We start from the raw sequence: 20,843 nt of genomic DNA on the forward strand, positions 1-20,843 counted from the left end.
TTCATTTTGGGAGGAGGGTGGGGAAACTTCCCAGTTCAAATGGATTGGACATCCATTACCGTCAATGGCAGTCAGTAAATTCGGTACACGGTCGATTGGCCGCCGGTCTTGTGGTCGCCCGGAAGGTTATTGATAATGACCATTTAAATGGTTGCTCAAATTCCCTAAATACAAACTGCGAATGACTATTTAGTCATTCTTAATGCCCTATTAATTATTAGGCTAAAGAAAAGCTAAATATTTCCCATACTTTTATTGTGTTTTGTTGAAGAACTTGTTAAGACCCTGACGGACTGATGTAGCTTCTTAAAGGGACAGCGCATGTACATACAAACTCTTCTTCTACACTCACACGTGGGCTCAGTGAAACTGCTCATGGCCATTGTTGGCTTTTATTCATGCGTAGACCGTCTTGTTTTACCTTGTTTTGTCGCCCGTTGTCGCGGTCCGGGCGACCAAAAGACGGCGACCAAAAGACCAGCGACCAATCGACCGCACACGGTGAATTCATAGTAAATATTCTCCAATTCATGTTATTTTTTACAGTTTTGCAAACTAGACCCGCCAAAAACAGTAAACAGCCTTTCAATTATTAATGCATTGTTTGCGTGCTTTTCTTTTAAAAATCATTGAATGATCGCCAACAGGCTTCCCAGTCAAAATGAATTGGACGTCTATTATCGTCAATGTGCCAAATCAGATTGCTATTTCATACTCATACTATCCGTAATACAGAATCCATTTTCTCATCCAGCTAAATATAATAGTTGACTGTTCACGTTATTATTCCTATAGTCAGCATACGCTAATAGGTGGACGCCAATGTATGCTACGGCTACTTTATGTACACACTAGGCCGAATGTGTGCGTGCGTGTGTGAGATGACAGAGGGTCTAAAAATGGCGCGCACCTGTCAAATTCCGCCAGAATGGCTTCTGAGCTGCGTACTCGCATCCCTTGAAAGTCGTGTGCGGTCGATTGGTCGCCGGTCTTTTGGTCGCCCGTCTTTTGGTCGCCCATTGTCGCGGTCCGGGCGACCAAAAGACCGACGACCAAAAGACCGGCGACAAAACAAGGTAAAACAAGACGGTCTACGCATGTATAAAAGCCAACAATGGCCATGAGCAGTTTCACTGAGCCAACGTGTGAGTGTAGAAGAGTTTGTATGTAAGTGCGCTGTCCCTTTAAGAAGCGACGTCAGTCAGGGTCTTCTTAACAAGTTCTCCAACAAAACACATTAAAAGGCCGGGAAATTTGGAGCTTTTCTTTAGCCTAATAATCAATAGGGCATTAAGTATGACTAAATAATAATTCGCAGTTTGTATTTAGGGAATTTGAGCAACCATTTAAATGGTCATTATCAATAACCTTCCGGGCGACCAAAATATCGGCGACCAATCGACTGTGTACCGTTGAAAGTACACGCGGCTATTATTTGGGACGTCTTTGTCAAACTGTACTTTTTTGGAGCGTCTACAAGGCGCTCTGTTTCTTCATTGGCCCCTCCCACTCAAAATAGATTGGACCTCCCCAGCCTCAAATACGACACAATGTAGGCCCTGACTCAAGCTTCTTGTGCAGGACCATTTTTTGACCCGATTCCAAAGCTCTTTTTGGCAAACGAAAAAGAACAAAAGACCACATTGGAACACCGTGATATGTTTATTTTTTTAAATGGCAGATTCAAATGGAAACACTTCTCATTGTGGCTTTGGGTTTGTTTGTTTTTTGTCTCCACTCAACTTGGACGGCTTCCTAGCTGTGAAATTTGTGCGGCGGCGACTGAAATCTCCAGCCGTCACGCGCGCGTTTCCGGTCTGATGCCAGGACATTTGTGCGCACGCGCGTTGCCGGACTGATGCCAGGACATTTGTGCGCACGCGCGTTGCCGGACGGATGCCAGGACTTTTGTGCGCACGCGCGTCCTGGCCCGACTCACCGTCGCCATAAAAATAGACACGTGCGCGTGTGGTGTGTCCTTTTAGTGTCAGGGAAACGTGACAAAATCATTTTTCAAACGAAAACGGTACTGTTTGTTTGCCACATTGGACTGCTAGTCTTTGCTTCTTTGGAGTTCAAGTTCACTTGGATATAAAACACTAGAAAAATCTAAACACATTTTGCATTACAAATTTCAATCTATTAAAAGAAAATGAGAAATGTCAAACTATGAAATGATCACGCAGTTCATATTTAGAGTGTGTATTTTTTATTGTATATCATTTAATCACAACATTTACTTTTACAATTATGGTATTTCATCTTTGATAGATTCAACTCCACCAAAAGGTAAACATTTAATCAGGCTTCTTTTACTTTGGGGCCATCTTGTGGTCAACTTCGGTCATGACAGCTCCTGCAACAAAGAAACAACAATTCAACGTAAGCTTATACCTTGTTGATTTATTATTTACATTTAGATTCCCGGATTTCACCGGTTACGATTGGTAAGAGGGTGTTACAGGGTTTTCTTCCAGCACAAAGCCAAGTTTAGGTCATGCTAAGGTTGGAATGGGTAACACTGGTACATTGCTCTGCCTCCCGCACCACCAAAACCAGAACCAGCATGAGGGACCAGACTGGTCTGTGAGTGGAGGCTCAATCCTAGTCCTAAATCTACACATTCCCTCTTCAGATAACAATTTAAAAAAAGATTATGTATTTGAATTTTTTGAACCCATGAAAATAATTACTTTCCATTCAAGTGAGTATACAGAATTAAAAAGAGGGGGGAAACGTGTAGTATTCTTTTTCCATTAAAAAGTATGTACTAGTATGTATCGGTACAGTGGCGGCAATGGACGAAACCACACAAAAAAATATATGGGTGTAACACCCTTTTTTTTAAAAATACGATCTACTTGAAATTACGCCTTTGCGAACTTTTGCGTTCCACACGACTAAAACAATGTTCAAATTATTAAAAGAAACACTAAAAACTATTTAGAGAAGGCAGAAGTTTTAACTTGAAAAAATACTCACTCGCAAAGAATGCGAACGTCCTCGTGGTGAATGGAAGGTTCGAGAAGAAAGAGGAAAAGGAAGAGGCAGCAAGTTGCCAAGTCGGTAGAAGAACATGCGCAGTACACGACGCTGCTCAATAAACGGAAGCGACGTGACACCGTTTCCGGGAAACTGGCAACCTCCGTCCACCACTCTGACGTAGTCACTACTCAAAAATCATGGCGGATGAAGTGGAGCAGGTTTGTGTACTCGTGCGCTTTTCTTCTAGTTTTTCCGCTCACAAAACCTCTTGATGAAGTCTCGGCTCACAAACATGAGTGCAGTTGTTTTTTTGCTTAAAATCATTCGATTCAATTTATAGGTTTTATATGTTCATTTCGTGGTCGTATTGCCCGGCGACGGCCTGGTCAACAGGCTAGCTTAGCTACGTTAGCGTCGCGTTTCTTGAGTAGCAGTGCTCACGATAATTGGGCGTCTTAATTATTTTCGAACAACGGGCGAGTGACAATTGAATTACTTAGTTTCTTATATATTAGTTATTAAAGTTGATAGGGTGTTCTGTAAAATACACCTAAGGGTTAAAGAAATTGCGTAAAAATGTTTGCACATTTACATTGGCTATTACTCACATTTGGATTATTGTTATTTAAATGATTAATTAGTCATTCACCAGTTAAACCTTGCAATATCATTATTAATAGGAATATGGGGTATTTTTGTTGTTGTAAAAAAGTCATTTTGAATTTGAACCTTTTTAGCAACCGAGCACCAATACGGTCGAAGAGCCACTCGACCTGATCCGACTGAGTCTGGACGAGAGGATCTACGTCAAGATGAGGAACGACCGAGAACTGCGCGGACGACTGCATGTAAAAAAACGCACAACAGAAGCGGATTTGGATCTTTGCTCGGCATTTTTACGAATTGTTTTTTTTCTTTTTCGTCAGGCATACGATCAGCACCTCAACATGATCCTGGGAGATGTGGAGGAGACGGTAACCACGGTGGAGATTGACGAGGAGACCTATGAAGAACTATACAAGGTACGTACGTGGGGGGTGCTCCTCCCCAATTGAGCTTAGTTTAAAAAACTCGCGAGAGAAATGCATTGAGCGTTGTGGTTTACGATGACTATATAGTATTTCGCCTAAATTAAAGTTTTGGGGTTTTCTTTAGCCAACGATTCTGTCCTGTAGGTCTTTTTCGGCATGACAAATGCCCGTTTCGGCCCACAGATGGCGCCCAATTTGAGGGGATGCCATATCCCTTAGTATTTCTGCCGGTCGTCCCAGTTAAAATGAATTGGACGTCAATTGTTGTCGATCGGGTGCGGTAACTAAAATGTAAAAACCGCTAACTGGGTTAAGCAGTCAAATTGGATTGGATGTCTAACACTGTCAATGGAGCTATAGCTATCCTGCTTTAAATAAATGTAACATCTATCACTGTTAATGGCTGTAAAAATGTCACTACACTGCAGTCTTAAAATTCTAAACCACAAGTATTGCTGTAGTAATTAATAAAATAGGCATACACATGACCAAAAATGTGTGTGATCCTTTTTGCTATAATTCTAAAGCATAGTCAGTAAGCAAAAAATATGCTGTATCATATAACAATTGTATTGTGATATAAAATAGATTTTATTTTGCATGTGCTACAACACGAGTTGGGAGTTAGACAGGATAGTTGGGAAGTAGAAATGAAAGATGGAGGAATTGGATTTCTACTATGGTCAGTAATTATTATAGGGTTAAATTGAACAAGCCCGCAAGGCCCCCTATTGGCTAAGTCCTTGTGACCGGACGATTCAACGAAAGACGTTTCGCCGACGGACATTTCACCGACAGACAGTTCGCGGAACGACGATTCGTGTACATGTTTTTCAACCTCGGCCCGCGGGCCATATACGGCCCGTTACAGATAACATTCATTTAGGAATAACAAGGGCATGCACTGCCCTATGTCCATAGGGCAGTACATGCCCAGTACTTGCCCTTGCTATTCCTAAATGAATGTTATCTGTAACGGGCCGAATGTTGCCCGCGGGACGAGGTTGAAAAGCCTGTACACACACGATCCGGGGGCAGGGCTAGCGCTTCGGCGAAAAAGTCCGTTCTGCGAACTGTCCGTCGGCCAAACGTCTTTCGGCGAAGCGTCCGAGCACCCTAAGTCCTCATTTACAGCGGGCTGTCCTCCACTAGCAGAAAAAATCGCTGTGCATTAATCCATTTTAAAAAGTAGTGAGCGGCGTTCCATCAGCATGGATGAATTTTAAAGTTAGTCTCCACAAGAACAACAACAACAACGGGAGCGACGACTCGACCGCCAGGCGGCCTTCAGCCCTTTGTAAAATCATCCAGAAGGTGGTAGAAGGTCACGTAGCGATGCGCTCGTTCATTTAGGCAATCATACACCCCGACCGTGGCCGCTTTAGAACCTTTAGTACTAGTTTCTGGCGCTTTTGCGCGCCATTGGCTCTTTGACAAACAGTACGGAACAACCTGCACAAGGCCAAGTCGTACCTTATCGTCGGCGGGAACCAAATGTCACCGTTTGTGCACAAATTGGGCCAGAGTGCAATCACGAGGATGTTTTTTTTTTTTTTTTGCTCAAATGCTTAAAGGGACATCATGTCAATAGATTAAAAAAAAAATGGGTGGAGCTGTATTTTTATTTTCTTTTTTGGATCGTGGCGAATCGATTCTTTTTGTTTGTTTTCGACAGTCTACCAAGAGGAACATTCCCATGCTGTTTGTCAGAGGTGACGGCGTCGTCCTTGTAGCTCCGCCCCTGCGAGTCGGCTAAGCGCAGGTGGCGTAAAAATGTTTTTTTTTTCGGCTCTATGTTTTGTTTTGTTTGAAATTGTGCGATTTGATCTTTTGTATTCTGTGTTTCTGTTTTGTGGTCACCAAACCCAACAAAATCGCTTCTTTTCAGTTGTTAAAATGTGATCCTATAAAAATTGGCGTTTAATTACAAAACCAATGCCTGGTCTTCTTATTAACCGTGCCGTCAACGGCGTTAGATGTCCAATCATACAGTAAGGACTGCGAGTGTGTGTATTTGTCAATGAATTAGTCAAAATTAGGCGGCCTTTGACGGCGCCAGATGTCCAATCCATTTTGACTGGCAGGGGTTTGAAACGAACGACTGCAATGATGATCGCAATACAAAACTAACTGTAGTAGTGTTGTTCGGCCACAAGAGGGTGCAATATGCCCCCTTAACACTTTCTCTTCTCGTCGGATGTTAAAATATCTCAATTTTTTGACCAAGAGTGGAGATTACTCCTATTTTATATTATTTTTGGAACTCTAGTGTCTCCATCAGTAACTACTAGTTTCTGGACGCCGTTGAGTAGCTCCCGGATAAAAAGATGGTAACCGATTCTAACTGGCCGGGTGTTCATTTTGCTACTGTACAGCAAATCTCTGAGTGTAATGTCTGAAAATAGTCACAGTTGTCAGTTATGCCATCAAGGCGACGAGCAGGGTAATAGCAGCCGCTAGCTCTCTCTCTCTTGCTGACGTCCTTGAACGAGAGATCATAAACGCCGCCAGCCCGCGTCCTAACACCTGTCAACCCCGCGCATCGACTCCGCGCGGTTCCTGGAAGGCGTTCCGCTGGACGGACGCCACCGTTTTGCTAAATGGAAGCCGGCGTCCGATTGCGGGGAAATCCTGTCCTCCCAAGAGTCGCAAAAAAAATATTGCAATTTCCAACCAAGATTTTGCCGCGTCTATCGCACGTACGTGTAGAACTAGATGTTATTACTTGTATAAGTTGATTACTTTGAAATGGCTATACATTTTCAAATGGCCTTTATTAAATAGTTATTTAAAATAAAAATACATTCAGCTGTAATCATAGCCCTGTTAAAACGGTTTGAAAAGGTTAAAAGTCAAAAGTCCACTGACGTAAGATGGCCGACGAGTCCTACTTTTCACTTTTATACTTCTATAAACATTAATAGGTTTTAGGGCTGCTATATAGCAAGTCAAAATGTTATAATGTATCGGAATATGTCGCCAAAGCTGGATAAAGAAGTTAAAATTCAAGATGACAAACGTTTTGGGAGGGAAGCCTTTAGGAATTTTTATTTTTTAAAACTTTACCTCAGACACAATGAGATAAATAAGTCATTAAATCAAAAGAAAATGTAAAAGTTTCCGTAGTCTCCGCGTAACAATCGTGAGTACAAAAATAAGATGTTATTTCACCAATGTTGATCCAATAGATTTTAACCCTTTGCTACATATTTAGTAAATTAAGCCTAAATGTGTGTTTTTCTTGTAATTTCTTTTTAAACGATTGCTCTAAAAAAGCGAAAGGATTCAAACCAAGGAATTAGCATTTAGCTCGTCTTTTAATGCGCTGCGCAGACAAAAGAAAAGCAGCGGCACCCCCCTCGGGGCCGCTAAGCCTTTAAGCCCCGAGCAATAGCGCTAAAGCTAACGCTAATTCTTTGTCCTCACTCAGACTAATGAGGCAAAATTCCTCAGTCGCCGGCGCCAAGACGCCCCTTGCTCTTATTATCGCGATCCAACTTGCAAAAATATCTCCTTTTCTTTTGTCTTTTGCTCCAAAGTCAAGCAAAGTAAAGTCAAGCAAAGCCGCTGCCGTTTAGTTTAGCTAGCGGCCGTTCCGGATAATCAATCGTTCAAGTTTGAATGATGACAAAGGATTTATTCTGTGACGCTTTAATCCCTCGGCCGATCTAACTTTTAGTTTTGCGCTCTGTGATGCGTAAATAAAAATGTAAACGTGCCCTGACTCGGTTTATGGCGTAAGATAGGCAAGTGAATCACCACTATGTACACTTAGTGTATGACTTTTTGATATTAGTTGAACTTTTAATACCTTCTCTGTACTATTATTGAACTCTCCAAGATAGACACTGCCCCTAGTGGCCGGTGAAATAATCTCCAATTGTGACATGCCTTCCCCCCCATTTCATTTTTGTATTATTGTTCCTACACTATAACCTTTTCCCAACTATATTATATAAATCCATCCGCCAACTGGCAATCTATTGTTTTTTCAGCACTTTTATAAAAAAAATTCTTATATATATATATATATATATATATATATATATATATATATATATATATATATATATATATATATATCAATGTAAGCACCCTTTGCCTCAAATCTTCTAAAAATTAAATTGTAAAATAACAAATCTTTGCGTTCTTGTTACACTGGTATATTGACTGGAAGAAAAAAAACAAAAGAAAAAGCTGTAGATATTCATATTTGATTTGTTTGACGGCTTTTCATCGCTCTGCTCCTGTAATTGTGAAAAACACGACAGTTTCTCCGTTTGAACATTAAATATATTGTCCTTTTTTACTGGTCGCTAGAGTAAGTACTCAACACGACATGTTAAATATTGACCATTAAATGGACGCCACGTTCCAATAATCCACAATGCAGGGCGGCTAAGTGCTCAGCATGTCATTACAACACGCTACTTTTCAAGTCAATAACAATAAAAAAGGCCGCATATAAAACAATTCCACGGTAATTAGCCAGACTCCGGTCATAAATGTCAGGAGAGACAACCAAAACCGAAACCGCGCTAAAATGTACAAACATTGACCCCATGCAAAGTCCTCCAAATCCGTAACACAATAAACCAATTCAAATTTAACACATTGACGTCAAATCGAACGTGATTTAAAGCCATTCCCAGTGGTGATTAGCGCTTAGCTTAGCATTTTAGCGCTGCGTATTCCACACGGGCAAGCTTGCTTTTATGTTAGCTTAGCACGTGAGACGTTCAGGAGCGAGTGTCTAATGGTGTCTGCCTTTTGCGGCGCCGTTAGCATTGTGAAAATTAGCACACCTTTTTTTCACACCCTCCTCAAATCCTTAAAAAAAACTCCGCTTTCATAAATTTTTCATCTCACGCCCCCCCCTTAACTGTTGACGCACCCGTTTTCCCCTTAAAATCCTCGAAAAATGATGAAAATAAAAGCAAAAAACATCATTTTTCCAGCCATGCACTCCCTTAGCATCTGTACTATTAGCGCAGCACTTGTTCACCTTTACACCCTTTTTTAAAAATAGAAATTGGGCAAAAATCCATCCTAAACTTCTCATGGCATGCACCTCTTCAAAATCTCATCTGTTAGCCCACACCCAAGAAAAAAAAAGAAAATTGTGGGGGAAAAAAACTCCTTTCATAAATCTTTCATGCCACTCCTTAGCATTCAGACAATGAGCGCACCTAAAAATAAGGCTAAAATTCCTGTTAAACTTTTCACTTTAGAATCTCAACAGTCAGCACACCATTTTCTCATTTACAAATTTACCCCCCCCCCTCCAAAAAATATCATACAATTCTAAGCAATAAACGGATTCCTCATGCCCTTCAACCTCTTAGCTTAGCATCCTGACAATTAGCGCACCTGCATTACCCCTTCATACCTTTAAAAAAAAAATGGTGTCACCCGCCCCCTTAAAATTGTTGGCCCACCCCAATTTGGCACCTTAAAAATAATTATATGTAAATAAAAATACAGGTAAAAATATAATAATAATAATCATCATCTCTGAGTCCCCCTTTAAAATCCCGGTGCGTCCTTTGTGTTTAAAATACAGAAATAGCACTCGTTACTGACACTGCGCCTTTAAATACGATGCAGCGAATAGTCGTGAAAATACAGTCAAATGTGTCATTCATTGAGGGTGCGCCTTATAATGCGGTGCGCCTTATAGTCGTGAAAATTCGGTAAATAAAAATACAGGTAAAAAAAATAATAATCATCATCATCTCTGAGTCCCCTTTTAAAATCCCGGTGCGTCCTTTGTGTTTAAAATACAGAAATAGCACTCGTTACTGACACTGCGCCTTTAAATACGATGCAGCGAATAGTCGTGAAAATACGGTCAAATGTGTCATTCATTGAGGGTGCGCCTTATAATGCGGTGCGCCTTATAGTCGTGAAAATAGGGTAAATAAAAATACAGGTTAAAAAAACAATAATCATCATCTGTGAGTGCCGCACACCCCTTTAAAATCCAGACACTCAAAAACTCCAAATGCAGGTCAAAAAATCATCTTTTCCTTAACCTTTCAATCACACACAAATGCACACACAGCACTTTTAACCCTTTCTAACCCTCCCGTTCTTTTATTTTTTATTTTTTTGCGCCCAAATTTGCCGTTCCTTCCTATATGGCCGAAAGGTTCACATGGCGATTAAGACGGCCGGGCGTCGGAATGGCTTTTGAGAATGGAGGTTTGGTCGCGCAGTCGGACGCGCCTTCCCCGCTGGACTCTTTGTGGTCGTAACCCCCCTGCCACGTTTAAGCAAATAACAGGCAATATAGCGCGCTCGGCGGGGGTGCGCGCCCAAGAATGCAGAGAGAGAGAGAGAGAGACGTGCGGGTGGGTGGGTGTCGCGCCTTGATTGGCAGCCGGGAGATTGCGGACGTAACCCTAGCGGTCGGGACCTCCTCCACTTTCTCCTCATTCTTTTGTTCTGGCCATGGCGGGCGGATCGCTTTTCCCAGCGTCGTTCACCTCATCTGACAGATGACCACGCTCAAAAGTGCGTCTAGAGGACCGGTGTCAAAGTGGCGGCCCGGGGGCCAAATCTGGCCCGCCGCATCATTTTGTGGGGCCCGGGAAAGTCAATCATGAGTGGCGACTTTCTGTTTTAGGATCAAATTCGAATGAAGAGTATAGATGTATATTACATTTCCTGATTTTCCCCCTTTTAAATCAATCATTGTCATTTTTTAATCTATTTTTTCTGTGTTTTTAGTTCAAAAATCATTTTGTAAAATCTAAAAATATATAAAAAATGCTAAAATAAACATTGTTTTAGATCCATAAAAACGGAATATTCAGGGCTTTTAATCCATTTATAAAAAAATATATCTAAATATATTGATATTTTGAAATTAGATATTTAGATATTAAACTCACTCTCTCTCTCTCATGATTATAATTTTGAGAGCTGGTTTCAACAGTAAAAACCCAGCGACCAAACGTCCGTTCAACCAAACGTCTTTCGACCAAACGTCCGGTCGACCAAACGTCTTTCGACCAAACGTCCGAGTACCAAAAATGAAGTGTTAGATATGGAAAAATCACCATAGATGACCACACCCCCTAAAAAAAAACAATAAAAGACCAAAGCATGCAGACAAACGACCACAAAAAGAGGAACGTCGGTCCGGGATGATGGCATTGACCTGCTTTCGCGGCAATAAAAGGAACGAGCGGACGCCGTAAAATTGGGAACTGAAAGACATTGACTTTATTGACTGGATCACGTGCGGCGGCAACGGCGGCGTTATCTGCAAAAGCGGGGGACTCACCGTTCCTCTTTCCAATTTTATTGCGCTCCGCTGAAAAATCTCAAGGCCGCGGAAACTTCTCGGCTGTGAAATGAATAAATAATATTGTGTAACGCTACGGTTTGAAAACTCGTTCCTTGTTTATTCCAACGTTTGACATTTGTGTATGTTTGCCAGACATATTTAACCAGACAGACAACCAATGAATTCACTTAAGTGGGGGCTTTCTGAGTTCATCTCCTGTTGATTTTCAACGGCTTCCTGTTGATGTTTGGGTGGCTCGGCAGGAAGTGAGTGACCCAGGAATGCCCCACACTCCAAATCCACCAGAACTGGTCCCTAAATGCCCGGTGTCAAAGGTGCGGCAGGCGGGCCAAAAGTGGCCCACCCACGGGGTCTGATCCGGCCCCCTTTAGCTTCAAATGCACTTTTATTTGGCAGCCCATGAGTTAACAGAGAACCTTAAAATGCCCCAAAAGCAACAGGAAGTCACCTGGAAACAGGCAAAAACCAGCAGGAACCCAAAAACCGATCCGGAATGTCCCTCCAATTGAACAGGAAATGACCCAAAATGGACAGGAAGTGAGTTGGAAGTAGCCTGAAATGACAAGGAAGTGACACAAAGTAAACTCCTTGGCTGCTATTGACAACCATAAATGTCCAATCGGTCTTTCAGTGCCATTGACGGCGCTCGGCGTCCAATCCGTTTTTCCGGTTCAAAAGGGATTGGACGTCTAACGGCGTCAACGAGTGATTTTTTATTTATTTTTTGACTTTGACAGCCACGCTTGCCCGAAAACCGTCGTTTACTCTCCGTGTTTTGCCTTTGTAGGGTCAAGCGCCCCGCCCCGCCCCGCCCGGACAGGAAGGACCGCCCCGCCCGGACAGGAAGGACCGCCCCTCCCGGTGGACGCGACTGGGACGTCTGTCCGTCCACTTTTGCACCCGCTAAAGGTACGTTGCGGAAAAATACGGGTAGGCTCGCGCGAGAATGCCTTGATCCTTTGAGCCGCTTAGACGGACGGCAAGGTTAGCGCGATGGCTAGCGGGATGACGCTTCCCCCGTTTGAAGCCCATTGGCCGCTGGACTAAATCTTCCGGGGCTCCGCCCCCTCGTGGCGCAGCCCAGACCACAATGGCTGCTTTTGTGGCTTCAAATGCGTTTTATACTCGAGCGAACACTTTTTTATTTTACTATCTGGAAACAGTGCTTTTTTTTTCAACTGTAACTTTGTAGAATATATTTTTATTCACATTTTTTTATTTTATTTCATTTCAGCCTTTAAATTTCATTTTTTACATTTCATATTTTGGTTATTTTGGAAGGAAAATTGATTTTAGGAATAGCGTTTTGATCAATCGTTGATTTTTCCATACCGCTTATCCTCACGAGGGTCGCGGAGGGGTGCTGGAGCCTATCCCATTTGGGGGACACTCATTACAATCGTCGTTATATTTTCTTCCATTTCATGATATTGACACTTTTTAGATGTTACTTTCTGTCCCTGAATTCACTTTGGCCTTAATATTTTGTACATATTCTTTCATTTACGGCTCAAGTTTTATTCCCTGAACTTGATTTTGTCAATATACAAATATTAGTTGCGTTGGTCAGGTGTTTGTGACGTCAATATTTGTGCTTAAATTGTTCTATGATTGCCAAATGCCAAACGTATAAACAAAAGAAGAATTGGGCGTCTATCCCCGTCAATGGCAGAGTACTTTGTTGTGAGTATGGTATAAAAACATAAAACATTTAATCAAATAATAAGTGGTTTGGAAATAGCCATCCCTCCCTCCGTCCCTCCCACAATGGTGAAGCGTTTCATGCAGCATCTGTTTCCATGGCAACCGCAGTGATGATGATGACGATGACAATGATGACGATGATGATGATGAGTGGTCCTGTTACTCAGCATTTGTTGTATAGAAGGCATAATCTGGACTCTAATCTAATCTCATCACATCCTCCTCATCCTCCTCATCATCGTCATCGCGCAGTCGCTAATCTCTCACTCAAAGCAAAGCATGCTGGGATTGCCGCGTTCGACCTACAAAACATGACGTTTGCGTTCGTTTAAAAAAAAAAATCTAAGGTGTTTTTAATTTAAAAAAAACATTTTTTTTCTTACGTTTTCTAATTTTATTTTTCTGTTATGAAATATTTTCTTTTACGATCCGATTATAAAAGACATTTTCTCATATTTTGTGTTGAACTTTTTCATTTCATTTGACTTAGTTTTACTTTCACATCATTAAAAGCATGAAAAATTTTTAAAAAATTAATCTAGTCATTTATTTTTTTATCTTATCATTTTTAAATCAACCCATCTTGTTTTCATATGATAAACGCTTCTCTAATGTCATTTTAGAATGCATAGATTTTTAATTTTTTAAATGCTACTAAATCTATATTGCGTGACACATTTCTTAATTGTTTTTTTAATTAAAAACACCTTATTAAAAGTATTTTTTTCTTCAATGATAGTCATTTTAAAGTTTTATCATATTTAATAATCAATGTCATATTTCATTTCTCAATTGTTTCATTTTCAGTCCTAAAATATTTAGTTTATAACATTTTTTTATATAGTACATATGTATATATTTTTTAAAACGAGATTTTTTTTAATAATACATATGTATATATTTTTTTAAACGAGATTTTTTTGAACTATTTTTATCTATCGAATCAAACTTCTCCGCAGCGAATGAATGGATTTATTATGTTTTAAATTATTTTTTTTTAATAATACATATGTATATATATTTTAAAACGAGATTTTTTTGAACTATTTTTATCTATCGAATCAAACTTCTCCGCAGTGAATGAATGGATTTATTATTTTTTTAAATATTTTTCTTAATAATACATATGTATATATTTTTTAAAACTAGATTTATTTGAACTATTTTTATGTATCGAATCAAACTTCTCCGCAGCGAATGAATGGATTTTTTTTGATTATTTTTTTTGTCAAACCATATTTCTCAACCGGCGACCAATCATCCCAACGACAAGTATTTGTTGTTGCTTTTGAAATCCTGCGGCGCTTCGCCTTGAAAGCCTTTTTGTTTTGTTTGCATTTGTTTTGTTTTTCCGGCGTGACGCGACTTGTCCAAAGCGCCGTTTGGAAAACACGGGCCGCCTTGGCTCAAGGTCGCTCGATAACAAAATGTTTGTCTTCCCCCCCGTCGAGAAACCCGCCAAGAAAATGACGGGACCGGCCGCCCGCTAGCAAAACAAAAGTGGCGCTAATGTCGTTGGGAAACAAAAGCTAAACGACCCATAAAGCACGATAACTGCTGGGAAATGGTATTTTATCGGCGTCAAGGTCCGCCTAGCTTGAAACCGTAGCGCGCGTCCATCACTTCCTGTACTTTTATCTCTGGACCATCAGCTTCTTCAGGGACCGTAGTCTTCAAAAAACTAGAACCAGGCCTCGCTTTGGGGACTAGAAAGTGAACTCGGATGAGAACCTTCTCTATGGACAAGGTTGTCATGTTCTCGCTGGACTACGACCTTCTTCAGTGACCCATGTTCTAAGTCACAGGTGTCAAAGTGGCGGCCCGGGGGCCAAATCTGGCCCGCCGCATCATTTTGTGTGGCCCGGGAAAGTCAATCATGAGTGCTGACTTTCTGTTTTAGGATCAAATTCAAATGAAGAGTATAGATGTATATTAATTTTACTGATTTTCTCCCTTTTAAATCCATAGTTGTCATTTTTTTATCCATTTTTTTCTGTGTGTTTAGTTCAAAAATCATTTTGTAAAATCTAAAAATATATTTAAAAAAAAGCTAAAATAAACATTGTTTTAGATCAAATTTCCTGATTTTCCCCCTTTGAAATCAATAATTGCAATTTTTAATCATTTTTTTGTGTTTTTAGTTCAAAAATCATTTTGTAAAATCTAAAAATATATTTAAAAAAAGCTAAAATAAACATTGTTTTAGATCAAATTTCCTGATTTTCCCCCTTTTGAAATCAATAATTGCAATTTTTTAAATCATTTTTTTATGTTTTTAGTTCAACAATCATTTTGTAAAATGTAAAAATATATTTAAAAAAGCTAAAATAAACATTGTTTTAGATCTATAAAAAAACAGAATATTCAGGCCTTTTAATCCAGTTCTTTTAATCCATTTATTTAAAAAAATATCTAAGTATGATATCTAAAATGGTCCGGCCCACATGAAATCAAGTTGACGGCAATGCGGCCCGCGAACCGACCCGAGTCTGACACCCCTGTTCTAAGTCTTGAACCTTCCCTGAGATCAGATCTTTCTTTGGGGACCGCTAGCAACGACCTCTGGACTTGATCTCTCTTTTAGAAGATGAGAACCAGATGGGGATGAGGACTAGAAGCCACCCCGCAATGAAAGCGTTCTAGACTTGACCTCGCCAGGACCTTCCGAGGTAGTTCGCTAAACACGCCGTTTCTACCAAGATTTAGTCTTTATCCGGGCGGCGTCCGCCACTCCTTCGCGTTCCGCCCCGTTTGCGTTGGGGAATCCTGTTGACAAACGACTCCACGCCAAGAAAAACACGCCGTTGTTTCGTCGATAGCGTTGGCCAAAAAAGGACAATTCCAGCTTTGTTTACGGGACTGGGTGAGGCTAGCTAGGCTGGCTAAGCTAGCTTTTAAAGGCGCTGCGGCCCACGTGGCGAGAGCCCAGCAAAATAATTTGATGGTCTTGATCCGGATTTATGGCATGGCCCGAGTGTCGGCCATGTTTGATGTGGCAGGTTTTACCGATATCAATTCTTGAGAGTGTGAACGCAGGCGCCGTATTCATTGGTTCGTTGATTGGTTTTACGTAGCGCCGATGCTCGGCAGCGTCGTGGGGGCGCCGGAGCCTATCCCAAAGGTGGGCAGTAGACCGGGGACGCCATAAAATGGTTGCCAGTTAATCGCAACTGCATTGACTTTAGCGATAAAGATTTTTTTTGTCGGAGGGATGGAGACGCCAGCCCGTCGGCCATGTTGGATGTGGCTGTGGTATCTGGTGTCATTTTGAGGAAAGTGAATGCGTTTTGGGGCAAAAGAATTGCTTTGTCAAAATGTTGGATGTTGTAGCGTGTCGGCCATGTTGGATGTGGCAGTTGCTTTTGTAGAAGGAGCTTTGGCTTTTTGTACTGTGAAAAAATGAATTATTTATTGTATTTTCCATATTTAGCGTCAAACGTTTTTCATTTGATATGCAACAACTTCTCTTTTGCTGTCATTTTATGTCTTCATCATCCACTATTGCACTTGAAGTGTTTTAAAAGCCTTTCTAGTTGAGAACTTTGTTAGCAAAAGATCTCTTTCAGGCGAAAAATATGTGTTTTAGTTGTAAAAGAGGGTCCTTGAAAAACATGAAAAAATTTATTACCAAGGAAATGTAGCAAATAATGACTAACAGGAAACCAAAAAATCTTATCTTTCATACCGACACTCCCTCCCTCCCTCCCTCCCTCATTTACTTGCAAAATACGCTGATTCTTTTTAAAATATTTCACTTTCCGAAAAGAAAAATATCATTATTCTTATATTTCTCATCGCATTTTCAATTTTATGCAAGAACGGCGCCTTCTTTTCCGACGTCGACCGTTTTTCTCATCCGTAAACGCCGCTTTTTTTTTTCTTTCCCGTCGCGCACCTGCCGCCTCGTCGGCATCACCCGGGCGGCGCGTTCAGGCGCACCCGGTAAATCCCGGCCTCCCCGGATGGAAGCCGGATTCCGCCCAGCCGTGAAGGCGGTGTCGTTCTCCTGTTGCTCCGCGAGGAAGCGGAGGAGGAGGAGGAGGATGGGAGGGAGGGAGAGGAGGGAGGGAGGGAGGGGAGGTAGGGAGGTGGGGGAGGGGGTGCGAATGAGGAGGGGGAGATAGGGAGGGAAGGGAGGGAGCGAGCGAAGCCCGGTGATTTTCCACTGGCGATGGTATCGCTCCGGCCCCCCCAAACCGGAGGAGACAAAGTTCACGGAGAGGAGCTTATAAGGAGCACCCGGTTTTTTGGGAGACGCTCACGTCTCGGTCTCGGCGGCGGACGACAAGCGGGGACTTTTGCTTTGGCTTTTTTCTCTTTTTTATTTTGCTTCTCTTTCCCATTTGGAGGAAAATAGAAAAAGCTAGACCCCCCCTCACCACCCCCAAAAAAGGGCTGGGAAATCCCGTGCACGGAGGCAGCAGGTAAGAAAGAACATGGGAGAACATCCCTCCTCATCCTTTACGCCGTCCGTCAAGCGCCCCCGCTGCTTTTCTTCCATTGTGGTGCTTTCGGGGGGTGACATTGAACGCAACACGCGCTCGCTCGTTCGCTCGCTGGCTTTTGAGGTCTCGTGCCTTTTTGTGGGGGTGACATTGAGAGGCTAAAATAATTATTATTATTATTTTTTCCGACCTTCCTATGTTTCTTCACTTTTTTTGTTTATTTTTTTACCCGAATTATCTTTCGCACATGATCGTAGAAGGGAAAAAAATGCGTTTTCACTCTTTGCCTGCCTTTGACCGCCATAGGCGTCCAATCGTGAGGGGACCAATCATCCCTCTGATGCCAACGACTTTGTCGCCAGTAGACGTCCAATCCGTCGGGAGCGGCGGTGTTGGCCCCTCCCACTTGGAGCGGGTTGGACGTCTCTCGGCGTCAATGGCCTTTGATATGATGTTATCTCCGTGTGGTTCATGACTATTTAAAATTATTTTTTTTTGGTCGAATTTCTAGTTTTCGTTTTTCAGTTTTGATCATTTTTTTTTTAGAAATCAACTCTTTCAGTGCCTTTGACGACAATAGCTGTCCAAAAATGTCGTCGTTAGTTGGTATCCACCCCATGGAAGTGACTTTCTTAGCCCCTCCCACTTCAAGCGTCTATCGCCGTCAATGGCAGTAAATAAATTTGATACTATGGTATTTCCCTGTCACTATTATAATACATATCTGTAATGACTAATATAATTCTCTATACTTCTGTTTAGTGTTTTTTTCAAATAGATACCGAGAGTAACAGTGACAATGACGGACGGGCGTCCAATTGTTGTTCTGCTGCAAATGCAAATGAGTAGATGTCCAATTTAGTGGAAGGATGGCAGCTATATAGCTTGAGTTAACAATTTTGTTATGATTATGTCCCGGGCACGCATCATCTGCTTTGGCCAAACTGGAACATGAGCATATTTAGCCTAGCATAGCTGCACTAAGCTAACTTGCCGTCCTCTGATTGCTAGCAAGAAAAAGGGGCCAAACGCTTGGGTTGTTTCTTGCCGTTCTGATAGCTGTTCAGTTAGCCGTCTAGTTAGCCATTTAGTTCGTCGTTTAGTTAGCCGTTCAGCTAGTCGTTCAGTTAGCCGTGTAGTTAGCCGTTCAGCTATTTGTTTAGTTAGCCGTTTAGTTCGTCGTTTAGTTAGCCGTTTAGTTAGCCGTTCAGCTATTTGTTTAGTTAGCCGTTTAGCTAGTCGTTCAGCTAGCCTGTGGAGGTATTTGAAAGTGTCCCGCGCAAAATGTTTGCGAACCATGCTAACGCTTGCGTGCTTTTTATTATCACTGAATGTACTTTCTTTTTTCACGTATAAAAAGGGCTGCACTCATTTTCAGTCGCGCAAAATCATTCGTTATTCTGTGGTTATTTTTAATGCTATTACTTGTGTTGTTTCCATTCAAAGATTGAGCAAAGTTAATGTATTTTATAGAAAAAAAATCAACACATTTCTTGGAAATCTAGAGGGATAAATCGGACTTTTACTTTTAATAATATCCCACTACAATTTTTGGTTTGTCTTTTAAAAAACATTTTGTAGTAAGGAATTATTTTTTGGGTGGAAAAAGCATTGTTACCGATAACTCCTGTTAAAATATTTGTGTTTCTCACTGAAATACATAAAGCAACTTAAAGATAAAATCAAAATCTCTTCAATTTATTTTAATATATTTTCCAAATCTTCCAAATTGTGCATTTTGTTGTTGTATTTGTGCCCAAGTTCTTCATATATCCCGAAATGTTTTTTCTGAAATCCAAGGCTTTAGTAGCTAGCTAGCGTCCCTCCCGTTAGCCGAACGCAGCCTCGTCATTTTGGGAGAAAAAACAACAACAACAACAACAACAACAAAAACGAGAGTGAAAAGAAGAGCAGGATGAGTGTTGATGTTGACCGTGGCGTCGTTGTTCAGTCCGCTGGAACTAAACGTCCTTAAAATAGTCGGCCGGCTGGATTATGTAAGCGCTTAGCGTGCCGGCGTGCACTGACGTCCGTCCGCCGTTCTTCCCTCCGTCCGTCCGCCCGCCCGCCCGCCCGCCGTTCTCACGGCTCTTAGCGCTGACGTGTTCATGAATTCAAAATAACAAGAAATGCTACGAGTCGCCGCTGAAATGATGTCTTGTTGTTTGACAATGCGTTATGAAACGGAGTCATTCAAGTATTTGGCTTTGAGGAAAAACACTCTTCACATTTTTGGGGTCGAGGGTTCGATCCCAACTGGGTTCTCACTATATAACACACATATATATATATATATATATATATATATATATATATATATATATATATATATATATATATATATATATATATATATATATATATACATACATACACATATATGTACATGTATACATACGGTAGGTCTTAACACTCAGCCGTTTGTTTTGTTAAAGAGTGGGGAATTTGCATGTTCTCCCCAGGCTGGCGTGGGTTTTCTCCCAGTACTCCGTTTGCGTACTAGCATGCGTGCTAGGCTAGCTGGTTTAACGCTCTAAATCAAAGGGGTCGGACTCGGGTTGGTTCGCGGGCCGCGTTAACGGCAACTCGATTTCACGTGGGCCGGACCATTTTAGATATCATATTTAGATTTTTTTTAAATAAATGGATTAAAAGCCCTGAATATTCAGTTTTTTATAGATCTAAAACAATGTTTATTTGAGCTTTTTTAAAATATATTTTTTAGATTTTACTAAATGAATTTTGAACTAAAAACACAGAAAAAATGGATTAAAAAATAACAATGATTGATTTAAAAGGGGGAAAATCAGGAAATGTAATATACATCTATACTCTTCATTTGAATTTGATCCTAAAACAGAAAGTCGGCACTCATGATTGACTTTCTCGGGCCGCACAAAATGATGTGGCGGGCCAGATTTGGCCCCCGGGCCGCCACTTTGACACATGTGCTCTAAATTGTTTTTCGCTATGAGTGTGCCTGCTTGTTTGTTATTTATTTGATTTAAATATGGAAAATGATCTTCATTGTGTAGAGTTTGCATGTTATCCCAGGGCTTGCTTGTGTGGCTTTTGTCCGGGTACTCCGGCTTCCTCCCACATCCCCAAAACATGCATGCTAGGCTAATTTAGCACTGTAAATTATCTCTAATTTAGCACTGTAAATTATCTCTAATTTGTCTGGTGGTGTCCTGCGATGGGCCGTAGTTAACTGGGATAGGCTCAAGCACCCCTTGTGATCCTTGTGAAGATAAGCGGTTCAGAAAATGAATGAAAAAGACTTTCATCATGTATTGTGAGATTTTTCCATATTTCTATCTATCTATTGTTTACACTTGGTTATATTACTTTTTTAAATGTTGA

At 41.2% G+C, this 20,843-nt stretch overlaps 2 protein-coding genes and 1 long non-coding RNA gene across 5 annotated transcripts in view; 2 read left to right on the top strand and 1 right to left on the bottom strand.

Annotated features, from left to right (window-relative positions):
- Positions 1-2,192: 2,192 nt before the first annotated feature.
- Positions 2,193-3,291, bottom strand: LOC144076333 (uncharacterized). Its single transcript, XR_013300793.1, has 2 exons — positions 2,983-3,291; positions 2,193-2,356 (listed from the first exon to the last, which is right to left on the bottom strand). It is a non-coding gene; the product is annotated as an uncharacterized LOC144076333 (long non-coding RNA).
- On the top strand, positions 3,053-5,948 carry lsm3 (LSM3 homolog, U6 small nuclear RNA and mRNA degradation associated). Its single transcript, XM_077604079.1, has 4 exons — positions 3,053-3,203; positions 3,723-3,833; positions 3,912-4,007; positions 5,692-5,948. The coding sequence occupies exons 1-4, from the start codon at positions 3,183-3,185 to the stop codon at positions 5,770-5,772; spliced, it is 309 nt and encodes a 102-aa protein (XP_077460205.1). The 5' UTR covers positions 3,053-3,182; the 3' UTR covers positions 5,773-5,948.
- A 6,170-nt stretch (positions 5,949-12,118) lies between these two features.
- The window catches only part of LOC144076331 (sodium- and chloride-dependent taurine transporter-like), a 20,029-nt gene continuing 11,304 nt past the window's right edge, over positions 12,119-20,843 (top strand). Inside the window, exon 1 of one of the 3 annotated variants that reach the window (XM_077604077.1) lies at positions 12,119-12,240. The gene's annotated coding sequence lies outside the window, so the exon portion shown is untranslated. Of the gene's footprint in view, positions 12,241-17,175; positions 17,460-20,843 lie in introns of those variants that run through there. The other 2 variants (XM_077604076.1, XM_077604078.1) reach the window with 2 other exon arrangements.

Source organism: Stigmatopora argus, chromosome 6 (assembly GCF_051989625.1).
Source record: "Stigmatopora argus isolate UIUO_Sarg chromosome 6, RoL_Sarg_1.0, whole genome shotgun sequence".
Lineage (NCBI taxonomy): Eukaryota > Metazoa > Chordata > Actinopteri > Syngnathiformes > Syngnathidae > Stigmatopora > Stigmatopora argus.

Coding starts and splice junctions, on each gene's coding strand:
- lsm3 (XM_077604079.1), top strand. CDS start 3,183: ATGGCGGATGAAGTGGAGCAG. Junction 3,204..3,722: donor TGGCGGATGAAGTGGAGCAG/GTTTGTGTACTC, acceptor GAACCTTTTTAG/CAACCGAGCACCAATACGGT. Junction 3,834..3,911: donor AACTGCGCGGACGACTGCAT/GTAAAAAAACGC, acceptor CTTTTTCGTCAG/GCATACGATCAGCACCTCAA.